The sequence below is a fragment of the Mustela nigripes genome, chromosome 14 (genome assembly GCF_022355385.1).
Source record: "Mustela nigripes isolate SB6536 chromosome 14, MUSNIG.SB6536, whole genome shotgun sequence".
In the NCBI taxonomy this organism is placed as follows: Eukaryota; Metazoa; Chordata; class Mammalia; order Carnivora; family Mustelidae; genus Mustela; species Mustela nigripes.
This window is the reverse complement of record NC_081570.1, coordinates 50,100,713-50,114,774: the sequence shown is the minus strand read 5'-3', so window position 1 is coordinate 50,114,774 and position 14,062 is coordinate 50,100,713. Positions and strand designations below refer to the sequence as shown.

Genomic DNA, 14,062 nt, shown 5'->3' with positions numbered 1-14,062 from the left:
CCGCTGCCTTCGGCTCGGGTCATGATCTTGGGGTCCTGGGATCGAGTCCCGCATCGGGCTCTCTGCTCAGCGGGGAGCCTGCTTCCCTCTCTCTCTCTCTCTGCCTGCCTCTCCATCTACTTGTGATTTCTCTCTGTCAAATAAATAAATAAAATCTTTAAAAAAAAAAAAAACATTTATTGGAAACTGGCTTTTTTAGTATTATCATTGATTTATTTTTGCTTGTTCCTGAAATCAATGTAAACATGGAATTATGGTATAATGGGAAGAGTATTGATTAAGAAATAATGAGTGTTAGCTTAAGATTTCCTACTTGCTTGTAGGCTTTTGTCAAGTCATCCTTTCTTAGACTCTAGAAAAAAAGGAACATATCACTAGTTTTGTTTACTTAATAGGATTTTTTAAAAATAAGGGTCAGTAAGACACCTGGCTGGCCCAGTCAATAGAAAACACAGCTCTTAATCTCGGGATCATGAGTTCAAGCCCCATGTTGGGTAGAGACTACTTTATAAAAAAAAAAAAAAAAAAAAGCAGGGGTCAAAAGAAATTATAAAGGATGTAAAAACAAACTCTAGAATTGTGGGCTTCTTTTGATTGATTAATTTCATTACACAAAATCTTCCCTTAGTATTATAGCCACTCCCAGTGTTATAATTCATTTCTCATGTCAGGTTCATTCTTAGTTTTCTCAGTATTGAAGTTCTCTAATTTGCCAGAGTAGAGAACCTAATACTTGTTGAATACTTTGTCTAACCAAATACTATGCTTTACATACCATATGCTTTTACTACATACCTATACCATTGCAAGAGTAATATCCACATTTCATAGATGATAAAAACAAAATTCAGAGAGGTTTTGTAACTTGCCCAATGGAACAGACTTGTTAAGTTGACAGAGTTTAGATTTAAATTCAGATTTGTCCAGTTCTGAAGTCTTACTCTTTGGAGTTCACTGTCAATTCAAAGAAGTCTGATTAAATCAGTATTGATGTTTCTGTTATTATTTTCTCATGTAATCTCTGTGTGTACTTAGAGCAGCAGCTTATCCTTCCTCACTAAAGTACTTAATTTTCATCCCTTGAAATAATTAGCTCATACTTCTCTCAAACTTTAGAATCCTTATAGCAATATGGTTTCCTCTTCATTCTGGCACCTCTTTCCACTCTTTGTAGCTTTCCTGAGGTTCTGAATCTGGAGCATTGAGCATTTTATTCTCATATGTCTCATGTCAAATATAAATAATTTCCTATTAAGAAATGATAAAATATCGGGGCTCCTGGATGGCTCAGTGGGTTAAAGTCTCAGCCTTTGGCTCAGGTCATGATCCCAGGGTCCTGGAATCGAGCCCCACATCGGGCTCTCTGTTCAGCGGGGAGCCTGCTTCCCTTCCTCTCTCTCTGCCTGCCTCTCTGCCTACTTGTGATCTCTGTCTGTCAAATAAATAAAATCTTAAAAAAAATTAAAAAGAAATGATAAAATATGTCATTGAAAACTGTAATTTTCAAAATTTATGATTCAAAGAATAGTGTCTAATTGAAAATAGAAAGGTATGATTTCTTAATATTTAATATTTTTATAAGGCCTTTTTACAACTCACCTATCAATGTTTGAGTTTTTGAATGTACAAGAAACTCCTCTCAAAAAACAAAGCATTTTTATTAGCAAGATGTATTGGACAGTAACCCAAACTAGAATCATAATTATAGCTTTTTGCATTGCAACTGTCTCTTTAAGATCTGATTTTAGATAGTCTGCAGGAAGATCTCACAAGGCTATAAGACAAGAAAGAGACAGCTTCAAACTGAGCAAGTAAGTGCAAGGTAGTACCTTTAGAGGAAGATTATCTAAAATTTTGCAATAAAGTTTTGTTTTATGGCACAGTTTGCCAATCCAGAACTTACTACTTTGATAATTTAAAAAAATTAAAGATCCATGTTGAGGAAAAACTCATGTTTATATTTCCTACTGGTCACTTCTTTGTGGAGATAGAATAGTCCTCATCAAGGTAAAAAACTAACTTTTTAAACCAGACACCTCTTTGGTTTATGTGCCTGATGCCTAAACTCTTGTATACATACTCCTGGAGGTAGACAGAGCTTTTCAAGAGGTAAACAGGTATCATTATTGAAGTAGTTCCCTAGGGCCATTATAAGATGTGTCACAACAGACATTGATGGTCTCAGTTCTGGAGGCTAGAAATCTGAGATCAAGGTGTTGGCAGGGCCATCCTCCCTCTCAGACTCTGGGTGGAATATATCCTCCCCTCTTCTGACCTGCTGCTGGTGGGCCGCAATCCTTGGCATCCCTGGCTTGTAACTGCATCAGTCTGGTGTCTGCCTCTGTCCTCACTTAGCATTCTGTCTGTCTTCAAGTCATCTTCTCCCTGTTATATATGCATGTGATTTCCCCTATTCATAAGGACAACAGTCTTATTGGAATAGGGCCCACCCTAATGACCTCATTTTAACTTGGTTAAATCTGCAAAGACCTCACTTCCAAATATGGTTATACTCTGAGGTATTGAAGGACTTTTGGAGGGAACATAATTCAGCCCATAACAGGTGTTTTTAAAGGAATTGATTTCCAGATCCTCAGATATTATGTTTACTTATCCTAAAATTGATGTAAATTTTCTGAATTTTGCAGGCGCCTGGGTGGCTCAGTGGGTTAAGCCGCTGCCTTCGGCTCAGGTCATGATCTCGGAGTCCTGGGATGGAGTCCTGGGATGGAGTCCCGCATCAGGCTCTCTGCTCAGCAGGGAGCCCGCTTCCTTCTCTCTCTGCCTGCCTCTCTGCCTACTTGTGATCTCTCTCTGTCAAATAAATAAATAAAATAAAATATTTAAAAAAAAATTTCTGAATTTTGCTTTTTTTATTTTTTAAAAAATTTTAAAAGATTTTATTTTTTGTCAGAGAGAGAGCACAAGCAGAGAGAACAGCAGGCAAAGGGAGAAGCAGGCTCCCCACTGAGCAAGGAGCTGGATGTGATCTCAGGACCCTGGGATCATGACCTGAGCCTAATGAAGGCAGACACTTTGGCAGAAGCTTAACTGACTGAGCCACCCCGCCATCCCCCACACCCCCCTTTTTTTTTGAACATTTAAACATACTTTTGAACATTTAAACATACTGCCTACTTGTGATCTCTCTGTCAAATAAATTAAATCTTAAAACAAAACAAAAACACCAATCCTGTAATTATTGATACTAAACATAGAGATAAGCAGTCTGAAACTAGCCTAAAAGCATTAGTACCTTTTAATCAGAAATGGTGAAGGAGGAAATGGCAATAACATTTACTGAATAACTGCTGTATGCTGGGCCTTGTATCATATTTAATCTCCACAATGGTACTAGGAAGTAGAAGAAGTAGGAGAAGTACTAGAAAGTAGAAGTGCTGCTTTTATCTACAAGAAATCCAAGGTCCTGAAAGAGGCAATGCAAATAGGTCATTCTCATTCCAAAGTTCTTGTTTTTTATACATTGAAGCTATAAAGGCTTCAGGATAGCTCCTGCCTAGCACACAGTAAGCTCTGTATTCCTCTTATTATATCATCTGGAGTAGGAGTAAAGATTGAAAATGCTAAATGCTAAAATGTTATGCTACATCAATTCTGAGAGGGAATAGAGAAATAAATACATTTCGAATAAGTAATCTGGGTGGGGGGGCGCCTCTCTGGCTCAGTCAGTAGAGCATGTGACTCTTAATCTTGGGGTGGTATAGTCAAGCCCCATGTTGGGCATAGAGATTACTTAATAAACAAATAAAATGAACAAACATAATTTTTTAAAGATTTTATCTATTTATTTGACAGAGAGAGACAAAGTGAGAGAGGGAACACAGGCAGGGGGAGGGGGAGAAGTAGGCTTCCTGCTGAGCAGGGGGGGGGGGCTTGATTCCAGAACCCTGGGATCATGACCTGAGCTGAAGACAGCTTAATGACTGAGCCACCCAGGCACCCCAAAAAACAAACAATTAAAAAATATATATTTAGGGTAGATGAAAAGAATCTTAGTTTATAGTAACTTTCTTCTGCAAGAATTAATATAAACTGAAAATACAAAATCAGATCATGTTGAATTTAATAAATTACCCTATGAGTTAGCAAGAAAAATTTGAGAAGTTGTCTTCACCCTAGAGATGAAGTAAAGGGCAGTAATACTGGGCAGTTCTTCCCTTGTCACTACAGTCAGAGGAGGGAGATTGAACTAGAAGGGTCATGCATCAAACCCAATGTGATAATTCTTACATTTTTGTGTTGAGACCACTATATTGTATTATCCTTTATTTAGATACTCTTTTTTTTTTTTTAAAGATTTTATTTATTTATTTGAAAGACAGAGATCACAAGTAGGCAGAGAGGCAGGCAGAGAGAGAGAGAGAGAGGAGGAAGCAGGCTCTAAGCAGAGCAGAGAGCCCGGTGTGGGACTCGATCCTAGGACCCTGGGATCCTGACCTGAGCCGAAGGCAGAGGCTTTAACCCACTGAGCCACCCAGGCGCCCCTATTTAGATATTCTTATCTAAAGTCTCATGTCAGATGTTATATTGGGAGGTAGTGTGTTAAAATTTTGTGTTTTTTTTCTGCTTTCTACTAGTCTTAAACATGATTACATACCTTTTCTGTAGAAAAAACCAGTAGTTTCTTGCTTTTTTTAACCCCCCCCCCCTTTAGTTCCTTGTTTTCCAGCACCCAACATAACTTGTAAGGATTTTGGTGGCAATGAAACACATTTTACTGGAAATGAAGTTGGTTTTCTGAAGCCTGTATCTTGCCGAAATGTGTAAGTCCATTACTGAAGCTAAATTTTCAGGTTACTTGCCTATGTTGTATATTGACTGCATGGAGTAAAGAGATAAAAAGTTAATTTATAGGGAAAATCCTGCACTGATATAATTTATCTTTTTTGCCTTTCTCAGAAAACCTCTATTTTAAGTGTGCATATTGTTAATGTAAATGCAGTTTACCACCAAGTAAAGCATAGTAGTTCACTCTGTGGGATAAATAAAGACTGTGAGTAGCCTTATGCCATGTTAATTCAGTCAGTTTGTGCCACTAAATGAGTTATGAAAACTTCTGTTTTTAAAACTTGGGGGATTTCTACAGTACAAAAAAGGGATCATGTACTTCTAGTATTAAAAGAATGTTGGGGTAGCTAGGTGGCTCAATTGGTTAAGCCCCTGACTGTTGGTTTTGGCTTAGGTTATGATCTTAGGGTGGTGAGGTCCATCTCTGTGCTCAGTGTGGAGTCTGCTTGAGATTCTCTGTCTCCCTCTCTCTCTCTCAAATAAATAAATCTTTAAAAAAATAAAAAGAATGTTAATTATTAATCATTTGCATATTAAGGGCATTTTGAAATTTGGTTTCATTCTTTTTAATTGATACGGGTGATGAATGGTTAAACAGAATTCAAAAATTTCTTTGGGACATTAAGACAAGTGGCTTTATTTTGTTAAGAGGGTTGTTTAGGGGCGCCTGGGTGGCTCAGTGGGCGCCTGCTTTCGGCTCAGGTCATGGTCTCAGGGTCCTGGGATCGAGCCCCGCATCGGGCTCTCTGCTTGACAGGGACCCTGCTTCCTCCTCTCTCTCTCTGCCTGCCTATCTGCCTACTTGTGATCTCTGTCTGTCAAATAAATAAATAAAATCTTAAAAAAAAAAAAAGTGTTGTTTAAAGGATTTTTAAGTTTTGAGTTTTATTTTTGCTGGAGTAAAGCTAACATCTTATTCTTATATTTCTGCCTTGTATTAAAAACATGATTTAGTTTTATGCATTCTTATTAATTGGTGGCACTATACTTTTATCTTTTAACTGACATTGTTACATTTTATTTGATTGCATCTGTTGCAGATGCATTAAGAAATAACCACTGTTAGGCCCTTCCTTCCTATTTGGCTATTTCTTCCAGTTCTATTAGAATTCCTAGAAATTACTAGTGGAGTCTTATTTTTCTTTTGACCCTCCTTCACTGAGTTAATGAGGAGCTTTAGGTTTTATCTTGCTGTGTAATCCTAACCCAATCACTTAAGCTTTTTGGATTCCAAGATTTCTCATTAGTAAAGTAAAAATTGCTAAAAGGAGTTACCTCCCTATTACTTATATATTGTTTAGCCAAGTTTTGAATTTATTGGTTCATATTTCTTTTTTTGTAAAGATTTTATTTATTTATTTGTCAGAGAGAGAGAGAGAGATTGACTGTGCACAAGCAGGCAGAGCAACAGGCAGAGGGAGAAGCAGGCTCCCCGCTGAGCCAGGAACCCAATGTGGGACTCCATCTCAGGACCCTGGGATCATGACCTGAGCCGAAGGCAGACGCTTAATTGACCAAGCCACTCAGGCATCCCTGGATTACTATTTCTACCATAAAAATTCCAAATGATAACCAATTTATTAAGTGTTGATCTAGGACATCATAGGTTACAATACAACAACTTAGAAGATCAGTCATCTGTTGAGAATAGCTAACCACTCAGGTTGGACTTACAGGTTTATATTACGTGTAATGGTAACACCATAGTGGTCTGTTACTCAATTTCCAAATTAATTCTGATTTTTCTTTTGGTGTCTCTGGGTAGATTAGGCTCAGTGTCACTGAGCTATACTAATCATGTTCACAAGACACTGATGTCAGTTATGAGAAGAAACATAATTATCAGGGAAACCTGACACTTGCAAGTATACTGGCCAATTTATACCCCTCCTATAGTAAAACGTACAGTTCCAAAATAGAATTTGCTTAATGACCATTGGATCAGAACAAGGGGAGCTAAATTAATGGGTAATTTTAATGATAAGTCACAAAATTAAGATCACCGCATAAATCATTTTCTTATATCAGAATATTCAGTACATGCCTACCAAAGAGCCAGTTGCTGGTCAGCTACTGAATAGTCACTGACAAATTCTTATTCATTGAATGTTCCTTTCCCAGTTCACATATTTTCCTTCTCCTATTAGCATATTCTTTTTCAAACTGTATATAATATTGATACTTGATGAAAACTCCCATCTTAATATTGCAGATACAGTCATTCTATAATGTATTCTCCAGCAACTGAAGTCTGGTAATCATGTCTGATTGATCACCAAGCCACACACCTATTTATACTGGCCAGCTATTTTAGTTGGAGCAGACTAACTGCTGTAACAGATGTCTTTAGAATGTCAGTGGCTTAACACAGTACAAGTTATTTCCTCCTCACATCATAGTCTGGTTGGTGTTGGCTTGGAGGGCTGGGTGAGCTAAGGGGAGTGATTGTTGCTCCATGCAGTCATGCGGGAGCCTTGCTCCTTTCATCCTGTGGCTTTGCTTCCTCTCGTCCTCAGAGTCCTTTCCATTCAGCCAGCAGATGGGAAAGAGGAAAAGGATCCCCGGGTAGGTGTGTTTTATGGACCAGATCTAGAAATGGCATGCATCGCTTCTGTCCTCCTTACGTTGGGCAAAACTCAGTTATGGCTACACATAACTGCAATATGGGCTAGAGTATGTAATTTCACAGGACATCTGTGAGAAAAAGAGCAGTGGTTCAGTGAGCAATGAGACAGTCTCTGCTACGCCACCCGTTTTCAGGATATTCTTTAGGGTGATCTAATATATAGATAATTGTGTTTCTAATTTCATTCCCCTTTCCAGCCACGCTTTTTGAAAGACTTGTTCCTATAATACTTACCTTTTATGAATTTTTCTGTCTGATAGAGTCCAGCTTTTGGCTATGCTGAAATTTACTAGAAATCTTTGTTCTCTGTCAAATGGATCTTTATAGTCCACATCTTAATTTTTCTTCTACACAATTTGGCATTCCCTTCTCTTAAAATTCTTTCCTTGACTTCAAGTATAAAACACTCTTCTATTTTCTTTGATTCCTCTTTTGTTTTTCCTTAAATCTTGATATTCCCAAGATTATATTCTTGTCCTAATCCCTTTTTAATTCATTCACTCCTTTAGCTTTTCTCACCATCTTAATGTATATTAAGGTCCCAAAGTCAATCTCTCATCTCCTTCAAACCATCTCCTCCTTTGTCTTAATGAATGGCACCTGTCCTTGTCTGTTTCTTTCTTTTTTTTTTTTTTTTTTTAAAGATTTTATTTATTTATTTGGCAGACAGAGATCACAAGTAGGTAGAGAGGCAGGCAGAGAGAGAGAGGACGAAGCAGGCTCTCCGCTGAGCAGAGAGCCTGATGCAGGGCTTGATCCTAGGACCCCGGGATCATGACCCGAGCCGAAGGCAGAGGATTTAACCCACTGAGCCACCCAGGCACCCCTGTCCTAGTCAATTTCTTAAGCTGAAACTTTGGAGCCTTCTTGACTTCTTCTTTTCCCTCATCCCCCACTTTTAATGTGGTTACTTCTGCCTTCTTCGTATTTCCCAATTTTGTTTACATTTCTCTCCTACTGCTACTGCCCAATAGGTTATAGCTTGAGATTCTACAAAGCCTATTAATTTATTTCTCTATTTCTAGTCTGGTACCCCATTCCAGGGTAGATGGGACACCACTGCCCTCAGCATAAAATGACATCCTTTCAGTATTAGATGCATAAACAGGATCTCTGGTCCATCTGCCGTCTCCCACCAAGCTCTCCAAATGTCCTAATTGTGAGTGAAATGCAAAAAAACAGGATTGTAAGACCGACATAATCAGATTTGATTTTAAAGTGGTAACTCCAGCTCCCTCTCTGTTTCTTTACTTCCTTTTGTAGTAAAACTTCAGAGAGTTGTCTAATACTCCTGTTTTTCAGGGTTCTTTTTTCATTCCAGGCTTTGTTTGGTTATTTTCCTATACCACATCACCAAAATTGCCTTCACTGAGGTCACTACTGAACTCTTTTTGATTAAATGTAGTGGAAGATTCTCAGCCATTACGTGTGTGATCTGTCAGTCACATTTGGCACAACTGATCACTTTGTTCTCCTTAATACACTGTACTGTCTTCCCTTGACTTCCAGTGTACCACACTCTTCTAGTTATACTTCTTCCTCACTGTTAACTCTTGCCCAGTCTCTTTCTAGTTTATTCTCTTCTTGATCTCTTAATATTGGAGTATCTCAAGGCTCAGTGAATTTCTCTCTCTCTCTCTCTCTCTCTTTTTTTTTTTTTTTGGTTTATACTCACGTAGAAATGTCCTGGTTTAAAATGCTTCCTATATGCTTGTAACTCCCTAATATATATCTCCAGCCCAGACTTCTCTCCCTAACTCTAGACTTATAAATCCAGCTGTCTTTTGAACAACTCCACTTGGATATCTGATAAATATCTCAAACTCACATGTCTAACAATTAAATCCTGAACATCTTTTGAAGGTCTAGTCTACCTTCAGCCTTCCCCAACTCGGTTAATGCTAGCTTCATCCCTCTGGTTACATGGGACAAAAATCTTAGCTTTATTCTCATTCCTTTCTTTTTTCATTCCCTAAATTGGATACATCAGGAAATCCAGTTGTTATACTTTAGAACATATCCGGAATCTGATCACTTCTCAGTGGTATTTTTTTTTTTGCTAAGACTCCAGATCAAGCCACTATTAATTTTCATCTGGATTACGGCAAGAGCCTTTAGACTCCTTTGTCCTTGTGGTAGCTCACATTTGTTCAACAAATTCATCCCTCTCGATCACTGTTAACTGGGTGGTGTGTACTTTCTACTCTGTTGGTTTGGGGCTTGGCCATGTGATTGGATTTGGCTTATGTAATGCTAGCAGGTATGAAACAAGCAGGGGCTTAAATGTGATTGCGAGGTTTATCTTTCCTCTTAAATCATGGTGGTTAAGTTCTGAAAAGAACTTGTGCTGGGTAAAAGCTACACCTGCAGCCTGGACCCTAGGAAAACTAAGAGGAACTGATTTTAAGGAAATAAGTAGCCTGGATCCAGACTGACCCAAACTTTAGTCTGAAGCAGCATTTCCTGGCTGAACCCACCCTGGATAAGCTGAACCATAGCTCATTGCAGTGTGAGGATGATTGCTTATTGTTTTAAGCCACTGAGGTTTAGAGTGGTTTGTTATTCAATATTATTGCAACAGTAGCTCACAAGTACTCCCCTACAGTCTGTTTTCAGCCCAGCAGCTAATTACTTTAAAATCTGAATCAGATCATATCACACGTCTGCTTAAAATCCTGCAGTAGTTTCTCATATCCTTTAGAGTACAAACCAGTCGTTACAGCGATGTTCAGGGCCATACATGATTTGCCCGCTTTGCACCTTGTCCTCTCTCTGACCTCAGCTCCTACTATTTATTCTTCTGTTCTCTAATTCTACTCCTGCTATACTGGCCTCCTTTACAGACCTCAGACATGTCAAGTATGCTGTGCTCCCCTCAGCAGGTACCTTTGCCTAGGATGCTCCTCCCTTAGAGGTATAGCATGCTAACTAACTCACCTCCCTCAGGTCTTTGCTTATCTATCACCTTCTCAATGATGCCTACTCTTATTACCCTATTTATATCTTATATCCCCCTCGTCTGTACCCCTGACATTCTGAATTCCCTAAATGACCTGCTCCACTTCTTTTGTTAATAGCGTTTATGACTTTTCTTGTGTGTGTGTGTGTGTGTGTGTATGTGAGATTTTATTTATTTGAGAAAGAGAGAGAGCACAAGGAGGGGGTGAAGGGGTGGCTGAGAGGTATATGGAGAGGGAGAAGCAAATGCCCTGCTAAGTATGGAGCCAGGGCAGGGCTCAATCCTAGGGACTTGATCCCAGGACCCTGAGATCATGACCTAAGCCAAAGGCAGCTGCTTAACTGACTGAGCCCCCCCAGGAACCCCCTTTTATGACTTTTTAACATAATATATGATTTAATTTTAAAATGTTTATTTTTATTGCTTGTTGCCTATTGACTGAAGGCTCTTTAGGGACAGGGATCCTTATTTCTTCTGTTCATATATATATCCCAAAAACCTAGAATAGTGCCTGGCATGAAAATCAATGAATGGATCAGTGAACAAATGAATAAATAAGTCATAATTAACAGTTTTGTTTCCTAAAATGTTTGCATGTTGGAAATACATGTATATAACACTCAGGTTCTAATTTTGTACAGAAATGGCTATTCATACAAGGTGGCAGTTGCGCTGTCTCTTTTCCTTGGATGGTTGGGAGCAGATCGATTTTACCTTGGATACCCTGCCTTGGGTGAGTATGTTTCATCAAGAAAAAATCCTTGTGAAACTTGTATTTCAGGTAAATATACCTGTTCTTTCCATTTTATTATTCTTTTAAAGATTTTATTTATTTATTAAGGAGAGAGGGAGAGAGCACAAGCAGGGGGAGGACCAGAGTGAGAGGGTCAAGCAGACTCTGTGCCGAGCACAGAGCCTGACATGGGGCTCACCAGGACCCTGACATCATGACCTAAGCCAAAATCAAGAGTTGGATGCCCAACCGATTAAACCACCCAGGCACCCTTAAATATACTGATTCTTATAGATTAAATCTGTGCATACTATTAATAGTTACAAGTTCGACATTAACTGGAGGTGAATAGTTAATCTTCTGTGAATATAGAGCTAGCTGTTAGTTCTACAGTTCAGCGTGGGTAATAAATATTGACTTTTCCTGTATTTTCATCTTTATGAAAATACTTACAAAATAGTATAGGCACTTCCTTAGGATAGTAGGCTTGAGTTGTCATTGTTAGTACTGGGCAACATGGTGGACATTTAATAAATATTTTACGAATAAATGTGCATCTCTTCTTTCTAAAAATATTTGCCCTTCTGTCTGAACCTCTGCCATATTCCCTTGGGAAGAGAAGCTTTCTTTCAGGAGAAGCTTGGGTTGGAACTATGGCGACCGGCAAGAGCTGGTGTGGAGCCTGACTTTTTTTAACCTTAGCTTCCTTCCCTCTGCTGCCACCCCCCATCCTGACCTGTCACACACATTCCTTCTAGTGTAATCTTCCCATTTACCATAGTTACTAATGCTTGTGAATTTTTACATTGATGATTTTTACATTTGATTTGGATTTGATGATAGCTTTTGTTTAAACAATACTTTTATATGCCTGCCCTTAGTTAAGCCTTACAGCTCTCTGACTTTATCATCCTCTTTAAATCTTTTTTACCAGGTAGGGAAATTGTCACCAGAGAGGTTAAGGGATTTACTCACTCCAGAGGCCTTGTTTTATTCTGTGACATATTTGTTGTTATCATCTTTGTTTTATGGATAGGGAAATTGTCATGAGATTAAGAGATTTACCCAAGGACACTCTGCTAGTGACCTGAATTTGAACCCAAATTTTCTGGCTCAAGGGATCATGCTTTATTTACTACAGTACTCTGCTCCTACATTAGCCCTTTACTGAGCAAAATATAAAGTTTCTGATGCTTTTTTTCCAGTTAGCAAGGCTAATCTTAATTCTTTCCATGTTGCTACCCACCAGAGATCAAAGAAGAATCTTTATTGTGGTATTAGTAGGAAGTATGTTTCTGACAGCCTTACCTGGAACTCACAAATTTGTTCAGTTAATAGACATTTATTCTACATTTACTACCTGTTAAGTACGTAAGTGCTTTGGGAATAATGATGAAGATCATATTTCATATTGGTTAAAAAGGAAATAAATATGTTGGTGGGTCCATTTATGATACAGCATTTATAGAACCATGACAAAGTGCTATGAGAGAGAGAAGAGGGACTGATTTAGTCAGCCTTGGGGTGTGAAAGAGGACTTCTTTGATGAAGTGACATTTGGACTAGGTATTGAAGGATGAGCAGATTACAGAGATTGAGGGCATTACACAGAACAGTATGTGCAAAGGCACCGGGTGTGATAGTATGTGTGCCTGCTGAGAGAATGGTAGATAGTTTAGCTTTTGGCATAGGAAGAATAATGGCAAGAGATGAGAAGTGACTGCAGAGATAGTCTGTGGTCAGATTATAAAGGGCTTTGAGTGTCTTTTTATGGAGTTTGGACTTTACAATTTAAACATCAGAAGCCATTAAAGTTTTTAAGCAGAGAAGAGTTATAGTCAGACTCATTTTTCAGGAAGATTCTATTGGAGGAATTGAGGGAAATGGCTTAGAACAGAGAAGTACTGGTGACAGAGAAAGGAGGAAGGAGATTGATGCCATTGTCCTGGCCTAAGTGACAGTCCAACTCATTTTCCTGCCATATGTTAGAGTAGCTGTACCATTCCCTATGGTGGAAAGCCTTGTGATCTGCACAGAAGGCCTCAGAGTTGGTAAAATGGCAGTCCTTCAGTCTAACTCTCTTTTTAGATGATGGCTGGCTGGCTGGTTAGACAGAGAAATCAGATTCATAATGAGAAACTAAAATAATATGGTGATGGTGAGAATACACCTGAAGCCTTTTGCCTTTATTCTCATATTTTCTTCTGTGTTCTCTTTATGAAGACAGACGTGTGTGTGTGTGTGTGTGTGTGTGTGTGTGTGTATGAAATTTTCTAACTTTTAGAGAGTTTTTAAGAGGTTAGGAAGGAAGGGGAAACACTGTTCTTTAGAACAGTTTATTCTGTGATGATTTTAAATAGTAAATCTATTTTATATATTTGGCTTAATGAGTGACTTTTTGGCTTCCTGGGATGTGGGTCAGATGAGCTGTCACGTCGTATGTGTAAGTTAATGTGTTTGTCTTACTGCAGCACATCATAATATGTCGACATGTATATTGTGAATTTTTCTTCCTGCAAAGTAAAACTCTCAGTAAAAAAGCTCTGTATTTTGCGAAGTGGAAAATTATCCACTGTGAAGTGGATCTGGTTAGTGAATGTTAGTTTCCTGCCAGGAGCTGTTTTTCTCTGGCCACTGCTATTCCAATCTATTATGAGCCTCAGTCAAAGAGGACCTTTCCATGGGAGGCTGAGTGAGATTCCATAAACTTGCAAGTGCAGTTTTTAACATTCAACATTATGGTACAGCGTAAAGGATTTTTGTTTGTTTTTTTTTTAATCATTAAATAATTTACTGTATTTTTAAAAAAAGATTTAAATAACTTACTGCATTTTTAAAAAAAGATTTTGTTTGTCAGAGAGAGAGAGAGCACAAGCAGGGGGAGTGGGAGAGGGGGAAGCAGGCTTTCTGCTGAGCGGGGAGCCCAAAGCAGGAC

General features: G+C 38.6%; 1 protein-coding gene across 1 annotated transcript in view; it reads left to right on the top strand.

Moving 5' to 3' along the window:
• Positions 1–14,062, top strand: part of TM2D1 (TM2 domain containing 1) — a 46,312-nt gene that overhangs the window by 7,974 nt on the left and 24,276 nt on the right. Inside the window, exons 3-4 of the mRNA XM_059374936.1 lie at positions 4,676–4,784; positions 11,036–11,127. Coding sequence (XP_059230919.1) covers positions 4,676–4,784; positions 11,036–11,127 — 201 coding nt within the window. The remainder of the gene's footprint in view (positions 1–4,675; positions 4,785–11,035; positions 11,128–14,062) is intronic.